The sequence below is a fragment of the Sparus aurata genome, chromosome 9 (assembly GCF_900880675.1).
Source record: "Sparus aurata chromosome 9, fSpaAur1.1, whole genome shotgun sequence".
Lineage (NCBI taxonomy): Eukaryota > Metazoa > Chordata > Actinopteri > Spariformes > Sparidae > Sparus > Sparus aurata.
The window spans coordinates 19,028,767-19,052,170 of record NC_044195.1 but is presented as its reverse complement, the minus strand read 5'-3'; the positions used below and the strand labels follow the sequence as shown (position 1 = coordinate 19,052,170).

The following is a 23,404-nucleotide window of genomic DNA, read 5'->3' as shown; positions in this document are numbered from 1 at the left end:
CTGAGGCTAACAGCCTCTCCAGCCCAGGTTAGGAGTGGGGCTCCCTGCAGCTGCTGTCTCTGCGGCTGATTAGTGCGGTGATGAGCGAATGAGGGCCGGGGGAGCAGCGCACACACACACTCTGAAAGGGTTAAGCAGCCGGTTAGGGAGGAGACCTGCTCTGTGTCCAGGATGTCGAGTGCTGCAGCGTGATGGTGTGGTGTTACACTGCATGAGGCCTAGGCTCCACTTGGGTTCTGATTGGACCTGTAAGATCACAGCAAACCCCCCCTCCCCTCCTGCTCTCTGCCAACCCCCTCCTCCCTGAGGGTTTCTCTCTCCACATCCTCCCTGCTGATTATCACCACTGCCAGAGCTGACTCTTGCACTCCAGCTGCTGTCCACACTCTGGCTCTGGGGCTAATTTAACCAGGCTGCGTGGAGGGAGAAAACTTTCTCACACGGCCCGAAGAAGCAGAGCTGCTGCACGGAAAAAAAAAAGGCTCCTCCCAGGCTTTAGCAGAAACCTACATCGAGCCGCCGCCGCTGCTGCTGCTGCACTACAAAAAGAGCCATTCTGCTGACATTCCTTTCCATCAGGCGTTCCCCCTTGATATTGTTTAAACAATATCCAGAGCTACAAATGATCTGAACAAGGTCACAGTTGTCTTTTGCCTGGAAGCAGTTCATCAGCGCAAAATAGACAGTGGAGGTTCCCCTGCAGACCAGCCCTGTGCAGCTCTCTGCAGGTGTTTCCTCTGAGCAGAGTCAGGCCAGAGTGCTGCCGTCACTGTCCAAAAGGTGACTCTCGGCAGTCATCTTACGTGAAACTCAACCTCTTAAGCTCTTAATATAAAACACACATGCTATATCTCAACGGCTACTGTATATCAAAGCATTGTGTGTTCCTATTACAATAACGGAGGTGAATGATGCTCGAGGTTGGAAGATTGGTGCCTTTCTTCTCCCCGAGAAAAGGCGGGTGAGGCTGGGAGAGTGAGTTTGACTCTTTCCCCGAATTGCTATTTCTGCATTAGGGTTTTTCAAAGTTATTGTTATTTGCCATAAGCAAAGGCTGAATAATTCACACAGACATTGTCATGAGACGGAGCTGCGAAAAACATCTATTTGACTTTGTGAGGCTGTGAGGGAGAAAAATATAGTAATTGACCAGTCGAAAGAAGAAAAAGCAGAAGAAGTGACTTTGGAGCGGGACAAAAGAGGTGGATCTGAAAGAAGACAGGAATCACAATGGAGCGTCAGCCTAAAGATTTGTGACCAGAATCTGAATTTGAAATGCTGGGTGCAGAAAATGTTCACCATTGAAACAAAATATATCTAAATTGCAGCTTGTACTTGTCACGGGAATTCGCTGTGGTTTGCATTTCTATTTAAAGGTGCTTTATGTAAAAAATAATTAAAATGGGCCACCTGTCACGTTCATACTCAAAACAAACAGGGGGCAAACGCTAACTGCTCAGGAACCAGCACCAGCACAAGAGCTTTGCACAGAGACATGCCAGGGCTAGCTGTCACACCATCAAAACCTGTGTTTTTATTCACATTCTGTTCATATTTCATGTTAAATTTAGAATATTTTCGACGGAAATTCTTACATATTGCCCCCTTTTAATTCTGTGTGACAGTTAACAATTCAAACAACATGCACACTATAAACATTAGGTCCATCCCCTGCCCTGGCAAATATCCATAAAACCACTTGGACACACGCCAGCCTTGTCTTACTCGTGGGCCTGCGCCAAAGCAGCATTATGAGTGTTGACGGGGAGAGTCCTCTCCAGTGTCTCTCTGCCGAGCCGTCCCGGGTCGCACAGACAAGCTAAGATGCTGCTCCACAATCCCACTGTCCTCCCCCTCCCCACCCAACCTCCAACCCCGCCGTGTAAAATGGGAGCATTGTGACTGCAGACCTGCTCTCATCTTCATGTACACTTTCTTTTTTCCCCTTCTCCCAGTACATAATGACCCCAGACTATGTGACGACAGGCATTGTATCCGACCAACACAGGCATTAAAGATGAGGATCTGATTCTGAGGCAGCTGCCGTCACTGCTTCCAGCTACATTTAAGGTGGTGTGTGTGTGTGTGTGTGTGTGTGTGTGTGTGTATGATTGCATACGTTGTTAAATGTTTATTTAATCACTTTTTTACACTCTGATTCCACGAGTGGTCTCTGGTGTTGTTGCAAACAGCATGCCAGGTGGTAACAATTGATTAAATTAAAGTTCTGCCCAGAGGAAGAATTCAATTATGGCATTAGACCTGTAATCTGATGCATTCGTGCTTTCACATGCAGAGCTGTCATTAAATTGTTGTTATGATATATCTGTACTATGAATCCCTGTAATTTAACTCGTTCATGTCATTTTAGACCTGTTAGGAGGTGGTGCAGAGATTTCACATGGGAGAGATTTTCATTATTGGGTGTGTAAACGTGTTTGGATGTAGATTTTCTGAGCAGGTGGTCACACATACATTAAACACGCTGTCAGTGCAGCAAGGGTAGAATAACCTGCAGCATTTATTAAGCAGCAAATCACACTTTTCTGCGGTTCCTCTCCTCTGCAGAAATTTCCCTCCATCAAACTTCAGAGTGAACAAAGCGGCCACACTACACCTGACAGGTATTTAATCTCTTGTAGCCATTTTACAGTATCTGGGGTTTCCCCTCGCTTTCAATTATGAAGTGCAATTGAGAAATCAAACCCAGGAGCACTGTTCGCTGCTGGCAAGAGGAGTTATGATGAGAGCAGAATACACCCCCCCCCCCCCCCCCACACCACACACACACACACACACACACACACACACTTTTTTTCTTTTCATTTAACTGAAACACTTTGACTGCTCACACAACCATTTGTGCGCTAAAAGATCATTCCTGAAACATTTCCGTGAAGATAAAGATTATGTTTTTGTTTCAAAAAGGTGATTGTATCATAATGACAAACAACATAAAGATGAGAGAGGCAGGTTATACACGGGGTTGTGTTACTCTTGGAATATGTGTTGTGTGAAAATGTAATGTTTTCAATATCTATTAATAATAATAACTTTATTTGTATAGCACTTTTCAAAAAACAAACAAAGTGAAATACTTAACAGATCGACAAACAAGAAATGCATTTAAGAGCTTTAAAGGTCATATTGATAAAACATTTTTTTTTAATAAAAAAAATAATCCATCTGCAGAGCTTGTAGAAAGGTGCAGAATGAGAGTATCGCTTCTTCTTAAACATTCTTGTTTGTGAGCCAATTGCCAGCTAGAACGCCGCTGGTGTCATGAGTTTCATCAAAGATCAACAGTCTTGGTAGTGTAAAAATGTAAAAATGGCTACAGTTCTACAGTATGGGCCCAGCAACTGAACTGCCTTAACATTAGCTAGCTACTGTTAGCAACATTAATGTTAACTAGTATTAGAACATTAATGACAACTGACCTGACAAACATTTTAAAACAATTTAATCACATTCGGATAATGTTTTTATGGAAAGAGCCACCTTTCTACAAGCTCTGTAGACGTGTTATTTTTAAAATAATTTGTCTTAAAAAAAAAATCCACAATATGCCCTTTAAGCACAATTGTGGCTAAGCAATTTTAAAAATATGATTCAAAGGAAATACAGGGAAAATGCAGAAAACTGCTAAAACAGCAGTGCATGGGCAGCGAATCACATAAAAGCATGTTCATGAAAGAGAGCTATTCCAAGGCCCTAACTGAGAAAGAGCAATCATCTTTGGTACCAGCTTTGGTGGTTCTGCAAACTCACGCTGACCACAGAGATAGCATCTCAGGTCTCAGAAGGCAATTAAAAAGAAATTAACTCAAATTGTGTCTAATTTTGTGTTGTCTGCTGTTTCACCGTGTTTATTTTGAGCGGGGTTTCATGGAAACTCCCGCTTTTTAATTGCACCAAATGCTTATTTTAGATTTTTTTTTTTTTTGCCCATTGCCTGCTAAATGCTGCAGATGCTATCAACAATGATGTCAGTGTGGCCGTTTCTGCCTTATACACAAACACATATACAGTGATCTGGAGCATGTATAAATAATTCACATAGGTCAGGCTTTGATCCTCTGATACAGCCTCTCGGATTGCCAGTAGTGGCAGGAAAACCAGTAGATTGAAAATGAGGAATGCATCAAGGGGTGTGCTGTTTACTTGTAGCGCGGGCAGCTGGTTAGCCACCCCTCTGCCGTTTTACACCCCCCTCTCTCGCTTTTCAATTCCAGCCAGACCCCAGGCTCGGCTGCTAACTGGGGGCTGGAATATTGTGCACTGGGGATCAATGCGGCCCTGAGTGAAATGTCAACTGTGGTCCTGCGATGTGTCAGGCTGTGAGGGAGTTGTAATGGCTATTGATCCACTGTGCGCTTAATGCAGAGCTGCCCCGCCACGGTGCGAGCCAGCTGCAGCAGAGAGATGTATGTATGAGATGAGCTAAAACTGAGAAAATAGAAAAGAAAGAGCCCACAGTTTTGTCCCCCTCCTCTCATCCCTCCCTCTCTGGCTGCAGATTGATCTTCCTCTTCCTGCTGATTCTAACTGGGGTCTGTCATTATCTTACTCTGTCATTAGGGGCTCCATTGACAGCCTTGGCCTGTCTGTGTCACTCTATTGAGACAGCAACACTTTTCCCATGCAGTGTTCCCTGCATTTATTAAAATCTCTGACAGCCTTGTCTTTGCTTTCTCCATAGATGGCTGAGCTTCAGGCAGCGGTGCAGCAGTGTAATTGGAAGACGAGGCTCTCCGTCCCCGGCTTGTAATATCTGTGAGGTACAGCTGTAGGTCAGACTGGTTTAGATCAGGCTGCTAGCAATGAAGAACAAAATCAGACCACCTCTGCCTGGGCGCCTGTGTCTGTGCTCCATACATTTATGCCTGTATCAGGGGATCATGTGTATGATCAGGAGTTCTCACGTTGTCACCATTGGGGGGGGGAATAAGGCTTCCAAACAAGGGACTGTATAAAAAAATCAAAGCGGCCAAATGGGAGGGTTATGTGTTTTTATTTTTGCTGAAGGGGATGAAGTTACATTTTTGGAACTAGAGATGGGACGATAAAAGATTTTTTAGTGATAAAAAACATTTGGCCAAGGTGATTTTTTTTGTCTACCTTGCTTACCTACATATTCTATATACTACACTGGTTCCCTTATTTATAAGTCTCTCACCATGATTTTAGTGCAATTGTTGTTTTTTTTTGAAAATGTTAAGAATATTTTGATGATTACCGGGATAATAACCTGAATCGTAGTTCTTTAAACGTTTATATTTTAGGGGAGCAATACCATTCACATGGCCACCACATCACACATTGGCAGTAGAATAAGCTGGTAGCAAAAAGAACAAATCGAAACATTTTAAAGGTCCAGTTGTGTAGGATTTAGTGGCATCTAGTCTCGTTTTGTCCAGTCAACAGTACAAAATGAGATTAAGTTTGCTTTCAAACACGACAAAGAACAACAGCAAATCCTCACAATTAAGATAAAACATTTTGAAAAAAAGACATTTTGGGTGTTTAAGAAATGTTTTAAACAACCAGTAACAACATAATCTGCAAATGAGTGGATAATCCAACCAACTGAACACCCCTCGTTTCACTCTTCCCAACATTGCCTGCAAAAAAATGTAAAAGGCCCTCTGCAGAGCCAGTGTTTGGTTTGTCCATTCTGGGCTACTGTAGAAACATGGCAGACTCTGTGGATGAGAAGTGGATCTGCTCCTTCTGTAGATACAAAGGTTCATTCTTAGGTAAGAAAACAATTCTTAGTTTCAGGTGATGAAACACTAATGAAAACATGATTATGAATATTATATTATAATACTGCCAATAGATCCCTTTAAATCCTACACACTGGACCTTTGTAATAAGCCGTTTTTTTCCACAGTTTTTTAAGGTTAAAGCAGCTGATGACGAAGATATGTGAGAAAAGGTTTTTTTTTTTTTTTTTTTAAATCCTCCCCTGCTCTCCCATGAAAGTCTGATTTCCCTGATGACAACTTAAAGAAACAATATTTGACCTTAACCTCTCAGTCCAGTCACCAGAGTGAATGTTGGCCACACCGTGCTTATGGTCTAGTTGGGTTGAGGCAAAACAACATTTGGTTGATGTTAGAAAAACATCAGGTTTTGGCTTAAAATGCCTGTTTTGGTGGACACAAACATGGTAGTAAATGTTCCAAGGTCTCATTAAAAGCATCCAGTGATTACATGCTTACAGATGTTGAAACACAGTCTTGAACTGTGGTCACTGGGCTGGCTGCCTTCTCATTTTGTGCAAATGGTAAGTTGGCCTATGATACATACAAATGTGGAGGTATCAGTGTTTTTTCATTCCACTGACTCTTCCCAGTAATTTTCATGCAGTGCCTTACCACTGTCAAGCTAAACAATTCTGTTTGTAAAAATATATTTATCCTCAGATCTCACCGCAACTGCTGCAACTCGAAGAATAACTTTAGATTTAGGGCGCCAATTTGTTTCAGTGTCCAAATAAATAATAACTAACTCAGACGCCAGATTTAAATGTGAAAACAGCAAATGAAAGAGCCTGAAAAAAGCAACCCAAACAGTTTTATTCTCACAGTCTTTACATAACCTAAATTTTTGATCATATGATTATTGTTTTGTTGTATTCTCTGCTCCCTGGACTATTACTGCAGGGACTTGACAACTTGAAAACATTTCTGGAGGCTGTCAGGAAGTGCACAGTGGGGTGCACTGCATCGAGATTGGTGGTTTGTGCGTATGTGTGTGTGTGTGTGTGTATTCGTGCGCTGCTTCACAAAAAAAGCGATGCTGAGTATAGGCTGGCAGTGGGACCAAGCTGCTTCTCCATGTTACAGGAGGCACAATCAGGTAGGACCAGGGGGTCTCTGGCTGTCTTGGCCCCATAACACACGAGGCTGCTCAATGGGACGGAAGTTATTGGGGGGTTGGAGTGAAGCTGATGACATGGTGTGTGACAGAGACTCATCATTTGAGCGTGATACAAGTATTTGAGCTGCAAGGCTGTAATGTCGCTCGGCTTGTCTGGAAAGATTTATTCCGGATTGCAGGGGCCTGAGGGGTCACCGGCCGTACATGTGGGAGGTTGCTCTGAAAAAAAAATTGCACTTTTGGTTAGAAAAAACATGCAAGAATCAGTCGGTGGACGGAGATATGTATCTTACCATCACATCTATGTATTTATACACCAGCGCTGAACATTTTAATGATAGTTTTCTAAACAGAGAGCTCACTTACAAGCAAGGTGAAGAGTTAATTTGCTTTTCATGCAGATGCACATACGTCGAACAGGTCTTAGAATACAACACAACTTGAATTTACGGCCTCCTTGCGCCTGCCTGATAGACAGAAGCTTTCCATTTTTTTGCAGTGAGGAGGAAGAAGGACAAGAAATGTTTAATCCAACACCCACTGTGAAAGGAAAAAGTAATGCATATCTCACTATCTCGCTGTCTCCCAGCGAGATGAAATTGAAATTTTAATGCATTTCACATTTTTCTCCCCCCTCCGAATGGAGAGGCTGATAGACACGGGGATGTCATATTTACAGTATGAACACCCATGGTTTAATGCACTCCACAAAACTGCCATCTCTGCGAGTCGTCCCCCCCGAACAAAACACGTTCCTGCTCTCGAACATAAAGGAAAAAAGGCAAAGAACAAAATTATTCCTCAAGCTTTCTATCAAGCTTCTGCATTCATGGCAAAGTCTAAAGGGCATGTCAGTCCTCCTGCCTCTGAGAGAGGTAATTATCCTTTTCCTGTCAGAGAACAACAAATGATAGCCAACTATGGGGGTGCATTTTGCAGGAGCTGAATTTTGTCAGTTGGAAGGAGAAGGAGGTTTAATTTTCTGGCAGCTGCGTATCTACTTTTATCTTTTTTTCCTCAGTGGTCATTTGTTGCATGTTTTTTTTCTATTCACACGAGCTTGCTCCGACGCAGTGCCTCTTTTTTTTTTTTTCTGAGCTTCTGAGGGTGTATTTATGTGCCCTGCATTAACATACCTATTTATAGTCCTACACTTTCTTACAGTCATCTTTTTTTTCTGTTGTGACCATTTCCCAGATTATATATTGTCCAAGTAATTTCCCTTTCAGCATCTGTTTTTTTTACCTTTCAGAGAAAGCAGTGAATGGAGGGAAAATTATCACAATTACTCATATAATTGAGCCGTCTTTGTAGCAAGTGCAGCTTCAGTAGCCCTTTTTTTCCATCAGCCCAAAATGGTTTCATTATATGGGTTTTTCATATTCCCTGACACAGGGCTCTGCTGAGGGCCTGGCGCGTGGATGAGATGCAGGATGAACAGAGCGAATCATTAAGGTCACAGTAGGAATAATTATCCCAGCTATGGAAAGAGCATCAGCCTTTATTCTCCCCCCGGCACAAATGCAATGTCCACGGCTTAGAACTTTGTTACAAATGGAGTTTCCACCTTCCACTTATACAAAGAAGAGAGGGGGAGAGCAAGACTTGTATCAACATGACAATTTTCCATCATTAAGACTAATGACAGGCACAGACTGTGGGGATCAAGGGGAGCACAAAAAAGAGAGGCGCATTCAGGTGTTGGCTGAGTGCTGACCTCCTTCCTGTCTTTGTTGAAGACTTAACTCTTAACAAAAACTAAAAAGGGGTTTCAGACTAAAGGCGCAGTGGCAGCTGAACGTCAAGCAGCCCGGCTCTCCATGGGCAAATGACTTAATTGGTAAATTTGCATGTTTTCCATTTGCAGGGAAATTAATTCAATAAGACCTACATGTAAAGATAATCAGCCGTTGTTTTAGTATTGGTGAAATAATTCTCCCCCAGCTTATAGCTCTGTTGCATCGATTTTTATACCTGTGATGCAGCTTGCTCTCACATCACCGCACGACTAAGAGTTTATTACATTTCAATTATCCCTAAAATTGATTTTCTAGTTAGTTTGACGAGATCTCGGCTTAACAGGTGGGGGATACAGTAACATGTTGCAAGTGTGAAGCGTTGATGTGACACTAGTTTCTTTTACAGTTTAGCTGAATTAAGTAAAAGCCATATTTTCCCCCCCCAAGTCCTTTCTCCCACAGCCTTCACTCAGGTAATTGGTCATTTTGCAGCCAATTTCGGGCAGGTTGGATGCTTGCTGCCATGGCCTGACCCCTGCTGCTGCTGTAATGGGGGACAGCATTTCTACCAGTTCACTGGGGGCTTTTCCACACAGCTTTCCGAGGAGAGAGCTGCTCCGAACATTGGGGAAGGGAAAAGGGAGTTATATGACTTGTCAGCTCTGCAGTGACCAGCTTTAAGTCCTATTAGTTCCTGCTTTTCATTGAATTTAATTTGCTAGGAACAAAAAAGTTGCTTAGGTTAAAAGTCTTCCTTTATTTTGAGCTGTTTCCGCATGTGATGAGGACAAAATGCACATTTACGATGCAGGGAAAAATGCTGAACAAAAATCAATACAAAAATGAAAAATAGTAGTAAATAAAATGCCACATTCACCAGCTTTATATGTCTTTTAACATCTAAGTCGTCCACAGAGCAACAAGTCCATCCTGGAGTCCCAGGAGCATTCAGTCAGAACATCCCAAAATGATGCAGTTTCCTCACAGTGTCATCAGTGCCTGAAAACAAACAACGTATTTGTTATTGTTATCCTGCTTACAATTTAAAAAAACACCTTTTCATTGTTTCATCATTTCATTTCTATATACAATTAAAGATATTTTGGCTGTCAATAAAATAAAATACTCTTCTTTTTTGCTGTGTGTTTAATATTATATGTGATCCAAATGTAAACGAAAGAGAAGAACACAACACCAAAATTAAAACAGGTTCAAAGGGATTGACAGATCTTTTAATTTAATAGCTACAAAGTTATTAACGTTTGCTAATGTTTATTATTATCACATGACAAACAAAAACGTTTTATATGTAAAAGGCGTATTATTAAGATAAACCTTTGATTTATATAAACAAAAATTAGACAGATTTAGCTCTTTGAAAATAATTTTAAAAATCCCATCATTCATTCCTACTTGAATTAAACTTCAGAAACAGAAAATGAGAAATGAAACACAGAAAGTGTGACACTGAGCATAATAAAATGAAGTATTAAGGTCTGATTATCTTCATTCAAACTTCAATTATTGTGAGGCAATACATTTGGTTTTGAGCATCCAAAATCAGTTTAACTCTTCTGCATTTTCTGAAAACTAAAACAGCAAAAGAAAAGACTTAACATAATTTCCTTTTCCTCCCTGCATCCCTCCTGACCCTCATGATAATGCAATCAATTAACCGACACAACAATCTTGTTTCTCAGATATTGTGATTTTTTTTTTCTGTCGCTGTTGTTCTTGTTTGCATGCAACTCGGCAAACAAAAATCAATTCGCATTTTGATGCCACATTGAACAGGAAAATAGACATTGAATTGAGTTAATTGTGGTACATCTAGTTTGCGTTCATCGACGCTGCAAATTACAGGATGGCAGCAGAGCAGCAGAACAAAAGGCAATTTCAACTTGTTTGATCCAGTGTCCTTTTAAAACCACGGAATACACCTTTATGTAGAGGGACATCTCTGCTGGAAATTACATTTGCATTTCGGGTGACATTGGTAAAAGCAGCATCGTCGAGCGTGAGAACAATTTGTTTTTCTGTTACGAATTAGATGGTTTGAGATGGATTATTATGTATTTAAGTGACGGCATATAAAAGCTTGGGAAATTGATTGCAATTTTAAAGGTGCATTATGTAGTTTTGAGGGAGACATTTTAATCAGGAGAGAAAGGACTTTGTTGACTGATTTCTTTTTTAATGCCTAAACAATCTAAATAAACAAACTCTTTGTTTTCATGACTGAATTAACCGAATAAACAAACTGACCTTAAAGGGCAATTTCACACTGTTTTGCTTTGTTTATATGTGGCGGACCCTGCCACCTTTCTAGCTTCATACAGTCACCTTGGGCCTTATTTTCCTCTGAGAACAGCTTGGACAAAACACATATTAATGAGTTTGGATTATTACCTCATTAATATTGTAAATATGAAACATTCTGAGTTTTAATTTCTCCATCAAAAGTGCATAGTGCCCCTTTAAACCGCAGGCTTTTCTTCTTTTCATTTGCACATTTTATCACGAGGAATAATCAAACCTAGAGCTAGAAATAATAATAAAAAAAGAAAAATCACATGAATGCATCCAACGTGCATGTGGTAGGGCAGCATTTTGTCTCCTTTCTAAAAGGAAGAGAAAGAAAGAAACTCACAGTCCCCTGCACCTCCAATGACAATAATTAATCAGTGCTCTCATGCAGAGTCTGCAGGGTGCACGCAGAGCTGCGCCTCCACACAGCATGGACACGCAGTTTTACCAATGCACCGCGGTCGGGATAATATTTGGTGGCTGTGAAAATGTGGGTTGGCATGGCAGTTGAGGAGGGCTTTCCATCATCGGCCTGAAATGAAGTCTGTGACATCTTGGCCCGTTTTTTACCCCCCTTCTTCCCTCACCCTCACCCTCTCCCTCACCCTCCCCCCCTCCCTGTCTCTCCACCTCTGCGCTAACCCTCAGGTGAAGAGCAGCAGGTGTTAAAACACCCTCAGCCACAGAGCTACTCACTCCTAATGAGCCCTGCCTCCGCGCTCCATCCATGCATGGAGGACTTTATTTTTAGTGTGGCTAGTTAGAGTGGAGCCCTGCCGCACGGAGAGGAGAGGAAAGGAGAGGAGAGGAGAGGAGCGACCGTGGCCTGACGCGCTGCCCTTCCTGCCAGCCGACCGAATTATAAATTAAAGTGGTAATATTATCACCCTAATGACACCGAGGACGGGCTTGAGGAATCCTTCACACAAACAGTCACGCAAATCAACACTCCCCCCCCCCCCCCCCCCCCTTTTTTTTTTTTTTGCAAATGATTGATTCAGCAGAAAAGTATCAATAAATATGATGTATGCAGGCGCAGTCTGCTCAGCCCCTAAATCACTTTTACTCCAACAAAAAAGCCTGTAATTATTATCGCCATTATTAAAGCGGCACACTCGCGGTATTATTTTACAATTTCCTGCAAATTCTGCCTCCATCCCCGCTAATGGTTCTGCTCGCAGCCCGCGTGCCAGTTTGCAGATACTATAATCGTGGGAAAATAATGACAGTTATCAGACGCACCCACCAAGTACCCATAAAAATCTGTCCTCTGTTCTGGAAGATGATAATTATTGGTTGTACTACCATTATCATTGTCGTTGTTGATAGAGGAAATCTTGAAGCATTTTTTTTTTTTTTTTTTTTTTTCGAAAGTAATTCCAGAGAAATCACTTTAAATTGGCCTATTTCAGGAGGGGGACAAGGGGACCAGCTTTTTTTTCGTTATAGCCCTAATATTGCACAGAAATCTTTAAATCCAGACATCCGAGCAGCCGCCTGGCACACTGTGGCAACACGTGCCGTGATGTCAGCGCCTGCATTTTTTGATAACACGTCTTCTTTTTTTTTTTTTTCTCCCAGTGCAACTTGCTAGTTCTGTTTTGAGTTCAATTATGTAATTACACTGATAATCACAGTGACGGAATTTAGCTGCCTTTAATTTGTTATTCAGGTGGAGATGGAGGGACTGCTGCGGATGGAGGAGCTGCAGCAGCCGGGGCTGTGTTGCCGCTCCGCACAGACACCGGGACCAGAGCCGCAGCCTGCAAATGAATCCGAAAATAATGAAGAGCCGCTGGACACACACCTCTTCTTCCTCTTCCCCTTCTTCTTTTTCTTCCTCATCATCTTCTTTCACCACCATGCGGAGGCTCTCTGACCCCGGATTAATCTGCTTCTTTTCCATCACATGATATATATATATATTTATATATATTTTAAAAGTAAGTGGACACACATTTCTTTTTAGATATTCTTTCTTTTTTTTTTCTTCTTTTTTTTGTTTAATACAGCCTGGTTAAACTCTGTGGTCCTTGCTTGAGGTCTGAACCTGCAGCTCAAGGAAAAAAAAAATGTCTCCTGTGTTTAGTCAGTCGTCAGTTCAATTAAATCAAATGTCCGTGGATAATTATTCTTGTTAGGGGCTGTGGGAGGCGGGCCGCACACCCCCGATCTTCACTTAGGTTCATGCTAATCAAAGGTGCCAGTGTTTAACAAAAAAACAAAAAAACAAAACAAAAAAAAACTGTGACCGTTAATTGATTGCGAAAAAAGTCGTTTTGGGAGGCGTTTAAAACGTGATAAGAAAATAGGTGCGTTCAAAGGCTGCTGTGTTAGACAACAAACAGGCGACACAGGCTGGGGGTGGGTGAAAGAATATATATATATATATATATATATATATATATATATATATATATATATATATATATATATATATATATATATATATAACCAACAATTCTCATGGATCTATTTCATGAGAGGTTTCATCATTTAAAGCCATTTTTTGGAAAAAGCTCCTGAAAATCGACTACTGCTTACTTTCGATTCATCGCAAATTGGCTCTGTTAATTAGAAATGCTTAATTTGTTGTATTTTTTTTTTTTCGCTGACGTTCAGGTGTCACAAAGCATCATTAGGCCTGTACCTGAACCAACAATTTGACATCAGAGCGGAACTGTTGTGCCAGGTGTAACCGAGACCTCAAGCCACTGTAAGTGTTAAACACATGACTAATTACAGACCTACTTATGAAAATTGATCAGTAGTGTTATGCTAATACACCTTCCATCAGAAGCTTTAATAATGATTAAAAGAGAGAGAGAGAGAGAGAGAGAGAGAGAGAAAAGAAGCTTTGATCGAACTGGAGTCTGCTTTAACGAGGCTGGGAATATTATTTAATGTGGAATAGATGACGTTTATTTTGAAATGATTTTACATTTGCTTTTTTTCGCGCCCTATGCCAGAATAAATGCCAGTGTTTTAATATATATTTCAATTATTAGAGGAGTGGATCAGAAAAAATATGTAATCACCGCATGGCATCCGATCATATCCAAAAAAAGTGGCGTCTATGTTCTTATGTTGGTGATAAATTGAAAATAATAGTATTAATAATGATAATGATAATAATAATAATAATAATATCAATAATAATGTCTACAGTGATCGTTGACATGTCAGGAGGGAATAATATAAAGGTTTTATGGTTTTCCTTGACTTTGCAGGTTCTTCGGACCCAGCCCCAGCGTCGCCAATCGGCTTCCCTCTTGGAGAGAGTGGACCAATCAGCGACAGTCTTTGATGAATATTCATGAGTCCGAGATTCAAACCTTTGAGCGAGTTTGTCTTGGTCCACAGCATCATACCTAGGACTTTTCACAGGCACAAACTACATTTTCTTATGAATGGAAAGAGAAAAAATCAGTTCGGCTTAAATTGGGACCCGTCCTTCACTGAGATCATAGAAGGAAAACAACAAAAGCAAGACAAGGGGAACCGCAAGAAGAGATGACAATGACTACAATTCCAGAAAGTCTTAATAGCCCTGCCTCAGGAAAAACCGTTTTCATGGAGTTTGGACCCCCGAGTCAACAAATGTCGCCTCCCTCCATGTCTCACGGACACTATCCCATGCACTGTTTACATTCTGCAGGTCATACCCAGCACGACAGCTACAGTCCTGCCTCATCGTTCCCCAGATCTCTGGGTTATCCATACGTAAACTCCGTCGGCAGCCATTCCACCAGTCCATATCTCAGCACAGTACAGACCTACCAAAACAGCTCGGCGCTGACACAGACGCGGTTAGAGGACGCAGGTAAGTGTGCAACAGCATCTTTGGATCTTAAATATCGACTTTCTGTGTTTGGCACGGCTCTCTGCTGTATACGGTCCTCGCTGCGCGGAAAAGACGAGCCAGATGTTGGAATTAGGCTTGGTAATTATTTATTGCGTAACGCTATAAACAATGTATGCAATTAAGGGTAATTATACCTAAAGTACAGCCTGTAAAACTTGCGCTGGAGTATTCATAGCTGCGCAGCACTGTTGGCTACAACTGCCTCCTCATTTTTTCCCCCCCATCTCTTCGCTCTTTTCTGTCTTTGCAGCGCCAGAAACAGAGAAAAACACAGTGGTCGAGGGCGGAGAGGTGCGATTCAACGGGAAAGGGAAAAAGATTAGAAAACCAAGGACTATCTATTCCAGTTTACAGCTTCAAGCTCTGAACAGGAGGTTTCAGCAAACTCAGTATTTGGCTTTACCGGAGAGGGCTGAGCTCGCAGCGTCGCTGGGTCTCACTCAGACACAGGCAAGTCCACGAACACACACTCCCACACAGCTTCTGTATACACGACATACACTATTATTATTGTTATTATTATTATTATCATCATCACCATTATTATTATTATTATTATTATTATTATTATTATTATTATTATTATTGTTGTTTATAATTTATAATTAATATGCAACGTCAACATTGTTTGACACCCAGTCGACTATTGGTTTTGTTTCTCTCAATGTTATCCAGTCATGCATGTCTTAATGTTAATGACATCTCAATACAGTAAACAACAGAATCTGGGGCAAGATATTTGTATTTCAATATTTATGCTCTTGACTTGATGATGAAAGCTTCTGTGTGCGTAGAGCTGTGCGTAAAACGTGCGTAAAAAGGTCACTCCAGTGTTTTCTTACGCAAAATGCTTTCCTTTGTCTCTCCAGGTGAAGATTTGGTTTCAGAATAAACGCTCTAAATTCAAGAAACTGATGAAGCAAGGCGGAGGCACGATTGACGCCAACGCTTTAGCCACCGGCCGCGGACTGTCGAGCGGCTCTCCCTCGGTGGCACCTGTCTGGAGCTCGCCGACCACCGTGAAGACGTCCGTGGGGACGACCGGATCTTACATTCCCAGCTACACCTCATGGTATCCAACCACACACCAAGAGTCTATGCAACAGTCACAGCTCATGTGAAGAGAACAGAGACCTCAGCCCTGCCGTGGCTCGTGTATCAGGATGTTGAAGGGGCCCTGCAGCCACTCGGCGCGGCCCAGCCAGCGCTGATATCACACAACAACAACCCCGGAGTTAGCTGCCGCATGCCGCCAGCTGACACAGTGGCCTCCTCATACCGGATGAAGGCGAGCAATGGAATGAAAGACTGAGAGGGCGCGCAATGCGCCCAAGGGCAACAAGTCCATGACAGTCAGCGGAAAGCGTCGACAAATGGATCCTTTTATTGGCTGCTGTTTATCACTTTTGTGTCAGTTTCTATTTTCTATTTTTTTTTTTTAAAGTCATATTTGTGTGAGTTATTCTGTTTATAAAGAAACACGTGTTTGTTTACACCAGATGTCGGGCCCAAGGTGATGAAAACCTCAAACTCAAAAAGGTCGATTAGGCCATAGAATTGATCCTTGAACCAAATAATAATAAATATGAACAAATAGCAACCATCAGGCCATAGAATACATTCAACCACGGAGCATATTGTGCAAAGCCTCAACTCGCTACTATGTTGTTTATATGTGTTTGTTATTTAAGTTAAATTATTCAGAGGAGTTTTTTTTTTCTTTTTCTGTTGAGGTCAGTCTGTGTTCATGTGTGTGAAACAACAACACTGTGTTGTTCATGCTGCACTAACGCAAGCAGAGCTTTTTCTATGCCGTGCCCCGATGTTATGTGAACAGTGTAAAAGGCCTGACAATTTGCTGCTTCAGAACAAAACAGAAAAAAAAGAAGAAGAGAAATATCGTGAGGGTGAGCAGCTCCTTTGTCACTGTATTTTGTACATAATTTTCAGATTTGTTTTTGTGCTGTACTGGATACGCTGTGAAACAGGGTTTTAGGCTTTCTGTATTCGTCGAGATGTGTTTTAGTCAACATAGAAGATATTTAGTTTTGTATTGATCACTTTAATTTATTCTGTTTCTGAAGTTTATGTACAGACTGTGCAAAGTTTCAAAGGCAGTAAAAAAAAATGATTTAAATTATGTCAAGGAAAAAGGTGTCTGATTCAAATACCCCCATCACCACCTCCACCCCCCCTCCTCACCCTCCACCACCTCCACCTCCACCCTCCTCTCATGTGAAAAGAAAAGGCTTCAGCATGGTGCAGGTTTAATGTGGGCTGACACAAAGCAGTATCATGTTGGTTATTGTAGCAGACACCGTGTGCGCTGCGAAAAGGCTCGTCGTTTAGATTTATGGCCGTGTTTAGCGTTCGGTTGCAGATGTTGTTAGACCTCTGGAGGGAAGAAATCTGACGCTGCGGCTAAGAAAAAAAAAAAAAAAAAAGACTCTTAGATGCATCTACACGAACATATCTTTACACGCGGGTCAGCGTGATGAATGGTGGAAACGCAAGAAATGAACACGCGTAAAAGAAAGACGGCGGAAAACCACCGACTCTTTTGTCCGACGCGCATGTGATTGAAGCGCTCGCCGCGCGGGAGACCCCGGATTCATTCAACAACATCGCTTATTCCTTTTCAGCCTTCCTTAAAGATTATCTTCCTTCCATTTGTCTCCCGACAATCCCCCGTTTTTCGGCAATGAATGAGAGCGATCAGTTGTGTGTGTTAAGTGAATAATTGCGCGAGAGGCAGGTGCTGCAGAAAGGAGTGGATGAGCGCGGGGGACACAGGGCGGATTATAGAGATCAGTGAGAGTGAAGAGTTCAAAGGCCTTCTTCACACTTTATTCATTTTGCTCCAGTTACGCGAGCTCGCAGTGAGCCTTTTGAGGGTTTTTTGTCTGGTAAAACGTGTTAAAACGCGGCTATTGTGGTGAGAAATAAGATTTTAAAGAGCGCCGGTTTTTTTTGCTTACATTTATCTTCATCCTACAAATAGTCTTTATTTAATTTTAATGCCATTTACTTTAAGGAAAATGCCATAAAAAAACAGCCGTTGATACAGGTGGATTTACCTGTCCGCGCGAACACGCTTGGCTGCTTACACAGGGTAAAATATCACTGATTCAAACAAATGATAATGATAATAATCATACAAACGAAATCTATTTCCTGAAGAAAAAATAAATTGTTTAAAAAAAAACAAAAAAAAACAACAACAACCGGAAATTAATTTGTAAATGCGCGAATTGTAGTTTCCAGCTATCCTGCAGCTGCGAACTTCTCCATGAATATATTGCTGTTTGCAGTTATAATGACACATTTAATGCAATTTGTGCGTCTGCACAGCATCCTTTTTAAGAGGACAGGAGTCCAGAGAAGCATTTATAACATCATAATAAAAAAATACATTTATTTCGCATTGTATCAAAATAATTGCTCGAAACCATGACAATTCATTATTATTATTATTATTATTAATATTAAGAATATTATTAAGAATATTATTATTATTATTATTATTATTATTATTAAAACAGACATTTATCAAATTTACTAATCAGCCTCGAGGAATAAAATGAAAAATTATCTCTGTCCTCGTTTATCTATATTGTCTGCACCTTGTGTAACATCTTCTTGTCCCCATTGTAATTGTAAAAACCTCCAAACATATGCAGTCCTTTGTAAAGTAGAGCAGGCCTATGTATATTTCGATACCATTAAAAAAGAATATGAATTGTGCTGCTGCTGCTGTAGTGAACATAAATCTGCCTACCTAGTCCTAGAAAAGGCGCAGCTGCACATCCAAGAGGGTCAGTGTTATTTCGCTGTATTCTCCCCTTGATTATACGAGCTGAGCCCATCAAACCCCACCATAATTACAGTAATTTCGCCCCTTATTTATTCTAATGCAGTTTCCCATCTCTGAGGTAATTATGAGCATTTTTTTTTTTTTTTTGTCGCAAGGAGGGATCTTTCTGCGCCTGACAAAAGAGATAGTGCTCTGAAAGAAAATGCGCTTCGAGAGAGAGAGAAAAAAAAAATTTGGCGAAATAGGTGAGCTGCCATTTCGTCACCGTTCCCTTCAGACTTTAGCCTATGTATAAGGCTGGCAAATTGCTTGCAGGTGTACATCACGGAGTTGTCAATGCGGAGAGGCTTCAGAATTAGCCCGAGCACAATGTAAGAGTAATGAGAGCAGCCCGCGACTGAATAAGAGAACAACTTGTGTGTCTCCCCTCTTCCTTACGTTTCCTCCCCTCGGTGCGCGGAGCCTTTTTTCTCAGCTATAGGACTTTCTTCTTCTTCTTCTTCTTCTTCTTCTTCTTCTTCTTCTTCTTCTTCTTCGTCTTCGTCTTCTTCTTCTTCTTCTTTTTTATTTGCACAAAAGCAGCTCCTTTGGTTGCACATGAAATACACAGTAGACTTCCAAGATTTTTGAAATATGTCTGTAGAATAGCATCAAAGGAACCCAGAAAGCATTCACCGATATGAATGACAATAAAGATAAATAAATAAATGTGGCGGAGGGGGGGAGGGGGGAATAAAAAAGGGATAAATTATACCCGTAAGGGGGAAAAAAAAATCGAGCTTCCTGTTTTTAATCATCTTGGGGAAAAAAATGCATTCACTCGTCAAGCAACATTTAATGAATATGTTTAATATATATATATATATATAATGAATAAAAATTTAAATACGCACCTCTCGGCTTTACAAAGGAAGCTCCCTCTCAGGGTTGTCAGAAATCAGCATGGAGGCAGATGTGAGCAGCAGCAGCAGCAGCAGCAGCATCCTCCTGCGGCACAGACACCAGGAAAAAAAGGAACGAGCGCTTAAATCCCACAAAATGTGTCCCATGTGTTGGTCTAAGCTATAGCAGCAGACAGAGTTCAGAATATGACTGAAAAATGTCTGCTTTATTTCCCCCTCTTTATAGCTGATGGGGGAAAAAATGTAGATTATTAGCATAAATGTTTACTCCTCATTACGCTGATGACATTGTGCACTCGAGATCTTGGTAATCTTTGGGGGGAAATTATGAGTAATTTTTTTTTTTTTTTTTTTTTTTAAATTTAAAGCAGCAGTTACCGTGCAATTCAGAAGGGCTAATTCCGCGTAGGGGCTCCCACCCGGATATAATTATCGTCGAGTCAAGATGTGAGGCTAAAAAAACTATGCATTGATATTCCCATTTATTATGTACATGCGACTTTGACAATGTTGATGCTTGAAATAGCGTGGAAATTGTCTTGTGTAAAAAATAACACCCCATATTAGGACATCTGAAATTGCGAAGAATTATATAGTAATTGCAGGCTTTCAGATTTGAAAGCCAGAATGCTCAAACCAGAGCAAATGTGGATGAAATTACAGATCAGGGTATAAATTAGGATAAAGGGGTATGGCATTTACAAGTTGCCTAGAAAAATGCTACAAACCACAGCGGCGGTGGGAGATACAGAACACCCAGGAATCCATTTTTAAAACGATTGTTCTTGTGCTATAAATCAATAGATATTCTAAAACAGGCTAGTTTACTGAAGTGTTATTCAGAGGTCTGTGCTGACTAGTTCACATGAGTGAATATGGTGTTACTTCATGGTGCAGTGGTCATGCATGCACCCCATGTGCAATAACAATATAGACGATTAAATCTACAAATGTGCACATTAATGTAAATGTGGCTGTGTGCATGTGGATGTTAGGTTGGACCTGCTGCACGCATGCATGCCTGGGATCTGATCCTGTCAGCTCCAGGGAGGAGGCTGCATCATGGAGACACAGGCAACCGCTGACAAGCTACAGTCCTAATTATGTAGAAGGAAACGATCCCACTCTATGGCCCGTGGTCGTTTGAAGGGAAGCGTGTGGGATAGACAGTGTGGATCATGAATGAGAACTCGCTAAGTGATGGGGACGCGTATTAATAATAATAAGCTCCCCCCACTCGTTCTATCGGAGTTAAAATAGCCTCTTACAATAGCTGAATTAACTCAAATAAAATTCCTGGCAGCATTACATTTAGTTTTTTGGACGCGTGCCTGTGTTTTCCAAGTAGCCTACAGGCCCTGCAAGAGCCACAAACACAATGTAGGTCAATCTGCTCGTCTTCAGAGATCACAGGCTTCACTTGTGAGACGTGAGAAATGTTTCCATGATGTTTTCGCTCCGGGCTGTCCTAGTTCCTCTCTTTCCCTCTTGTTAGGCTGAGTTCATAAACGTCTGGTGAGCAGCTCTCTGACTCCACTGAGTCTGAGGGAGCTTGTGCTCGGTTCGTATAGCCACATACCCTCATTTTCTTCCCCTCTCTCGCATGCCAAGGCGTGTTGTTGTATCGACTCCCTCCTCCGCTGAGCCTGCGCCCCGGGCCTCTCCCTCTGCCTGCCTGCCTGCCTGAGTGAGCCCCGGTTCGGCCAATCATCTGCTGACGGAGCCTGGGACAGCTGAGGGATTATTTTAAAGGTCCTTTACGCTTATTGTAGCACTGTTGTAATGACAAACAACATAATACTAAATAGGAAATATATTTTATTCAGTGTAACGTTGTCTAACCTTGAAAGTAAGTGTCCAGTTAGCTTAAACTCCCAACCGTCCAAACTTCAAGCTAAAGTTAGCTGGTTGTTATTAACATGGTTGCTAAGCAACGCAACTAAAGGTTAGCTAGTAAGCTATAGGCTAATAATTGTGTTAGCTAGCCTACAAGTGTGCATTAATCCTCTGTATTTTTGTTTTTTGTTTAACATTTTTCCAAGCCTTTCACGACCAATATACAAGTAATTATAGTATAAATAAATACAAACAAATAACTGTAACATGTCTGTAGCTGTCTGAGCCCGTTATAAGACACCATGGAGTTTCCCTTTACAGGTTACATTTTAAGCTAATATTAAGCTATTGTGACGTCTTTCTGAAAATAGACTCTTTATATGAAAATTAAAAAAATAATGCAGCATTTACCAATCTTCATTGTATGCTCTTAAAAGATTAAAAAAAAAGATAAAGAATAAGCCATCAATTCAGGCAGGCAATTATTTTGTACATATAAACCTATGTTGCAAAAGCAATAAGACAATGGGCATATATCTCCCCAGTCTAAATAAATGGCTGTTAGGAAAGAAAAAGAGAGTTGCATTTGCACAGAAAACATTTTTATTTAAATAACGTCTGGCCATATATGAACACTGCTAAAAAATAAGACAAAAATACAGTTAAGTGTGATACAAGTAAATCCGGGGTAGGACAATCAGTAGCTTGCGGTGGTTAATTAATGGATTTGCACCGGATAACATAAAAAAGAGTCGAAGCGACATGAGATATCAAAAAGATGTGTAAAATATGTACAAACGTGGATTCAGACACTTACCCCCAGTATATTCAAATCAACTAATGAACATGTGTATGGATAAAGGTAAGCTGTTTTTACATCGCACAACAAATGATGGTCATATTGAAAAAGGCACGATACAGTTAACTTTGTGCTACATCTGTGACAGGTTGTCCTGCGGGTCAAATGTTTTATTTCGCAGGAATGGCAAAAAAGTGACGTCCGCTTAAAAGTAGGCTTGCGCCCAGGCTGTGATTGCTTTGGGTAATAGTGGTTCATTCATCCCCTCGACATAAACAAAAAATAAATACAAAAATAACTGTAGAAATCTGTGTCTACCATTTGCCAGCGCGAAAAATCGGCAGGGTCCATGAACCTGTCTGGCTCCGATTAACTTCTTGCTCGTAAAGTTCGCATGGCGCACACACGAGGTCTGTAAAATGAAGGTATTGGCATTTTTCTTTTTCTCTTTTTCTTTATCCACCAGTATTGTCCGATTTTAACCCGATCTTTTTGTTTTGATTTTTAGTTTCAGAATATCGTCCCAGCACTTATGGCGGCGTTGTGGTGGTGCTGGACCAGAGGCTGCAGATGCGTCGCAGAGTTCGTTGTTGAGTACCAGGAGTAGTTTGCCAAAAACGATGAAGGCGCAGTCGTGTTGGGAGGGCTGCTGCTCTGAGGTAAACTGGGGTTGACACTGTTCATTCTTTGAGTCTGTGGAAAGTCCCAGGCAGTAGTTGGCGGAGACGTGCAGGGGGGACTCGCTGGAAACAACGTGTTGCTCTGGGGGGATTTCTCCACTCTTCCACAGCTTCTTGAACTTGGAGCGGCGGTTCTGGAACCAGATTTTGACCTGAGAAAGAAATGGAGACGCATTGAAATTTATTAACCAACACTCTCACCGTTTGATTGTTTAAATTTCTTCCCACATTTGACATAAAGTGTATATTTGACACCCAAGTCTCAGATGCACCCACCTGTGTTTGCGTAAGGCCCAGCGAGGCTGCCAGCTCGGCCCGTTCTGGTAGAGCCAGATACTGCGTTTTCTGAAACCTCCGTTGAAGTGCAGCCAGCTGGAAGCTAGAGTAAATGGTTCGAGGTTTCCTGACCTTCTTTGGTTTTCCATTAACCATCCGGATTTCTGGCTCGCTCTCTTCTTTCTCTGAAGGCACATTCAAACGCAAGAGATGTTAGACATGAACAATATTGACATTTTCATTTGCCAGAATCTATTACGCGTTTTACGCAGGGGTCGGTTTATGTTTGGTATGATTC

The 23,404-nt window shown here is 41.3% G+C and overlaps 2 protein-coding genes and 1 long non-coding RNA gene across 5 annotated transcripts in view; 1 reads left to right on the top strand and 2 right to left on the bottom strand.

The window, feature by feature from the left end:
* LOC115588672 (homeobox protein Dlx1a) overlaps positions 1-16,507 on the top strand; it is a 31,254-nt gene extending 14,747 nt beyond the window's left edge. The window contains exons 2-9 of the mRNA XM_030429406.1: positions 1,956-2,070; positions 2,569-2,624; positions 4,703-4,781; positions 12,607-12,877; positions 13,557-13,650; positions 14,165-14,757; positions 15,050-15,249; positions 15,669-16,507. Coding sequence (XP_030285266.1) covers positions 14,448-14,757; positions 15,050-15,249; positions 15,669-15,920 — 762 coding nt within the window. The 5' untranslated portion in view covers positions 1,956-2,070; positions 2,569-2,624; positions 4,703-4,781; ... (1 more) ...; positions 13,557-13,650; positions 14,165-14,447 and the 3' untranslated portion in view covers positions 15,921-16,507. The remainder of the gene's footprint in view (positions 1-1,955; positions 2,071-2,568; positions 2,625-4,702; positions 4,782-12,606; positions 12,878-13,556; positions 13,651-14,164; positions 14,758-15,049; positions 15,250-15,668) is intronic.
* Positions 6,565-21,509, bottom strand: LOC115588674 (uncharacterized). 3 transcript variants are annotated; one of them, XR_003985404.1, is made up of 5 exons: positions 21,358-21,509; positions 21,095-21,248; positions 19,507-19,600; positions 9,505-9,626; positions 6,565-7,107 (listed from the first exon to the last, which is right to left on the bottom strand). It is a non-coding gene; the product is annotated as an uncharacterized LOC115588674 (long non-coding RNA). The 3 variants fall into 3 exon arrangements; XR_003985405.1 differs by lacking the exon at positions 6,565-7,107 and adding an exon at positions 7,351-7,369; XR_003985403.1 differs by lacking the exon at positions 6,565-7,107 and having other exon boundaries at positions 9,365-9,626.
* A 1,081-nt stretch (positions 21,510-22,590) lies between these two features.
* On the bottom strand, positions 22,591-23,347 carry LOC115588673 (homeobox protein Dlx2a-like). Its single transcript, XM_030429407.1, is given in 3 exon segments — positions 22,591-22,876; positions 22,878-22,982; positions 23,107-23,347. Coding segments are annotated over 3 exon segments (477 nt in total). The 5' UTR covers positions 23,263-23,347; the 3' UTR covers positions 22,591-22,660.
* Positions 23,348-23,404: the final 57 nt, after the last annotated feature.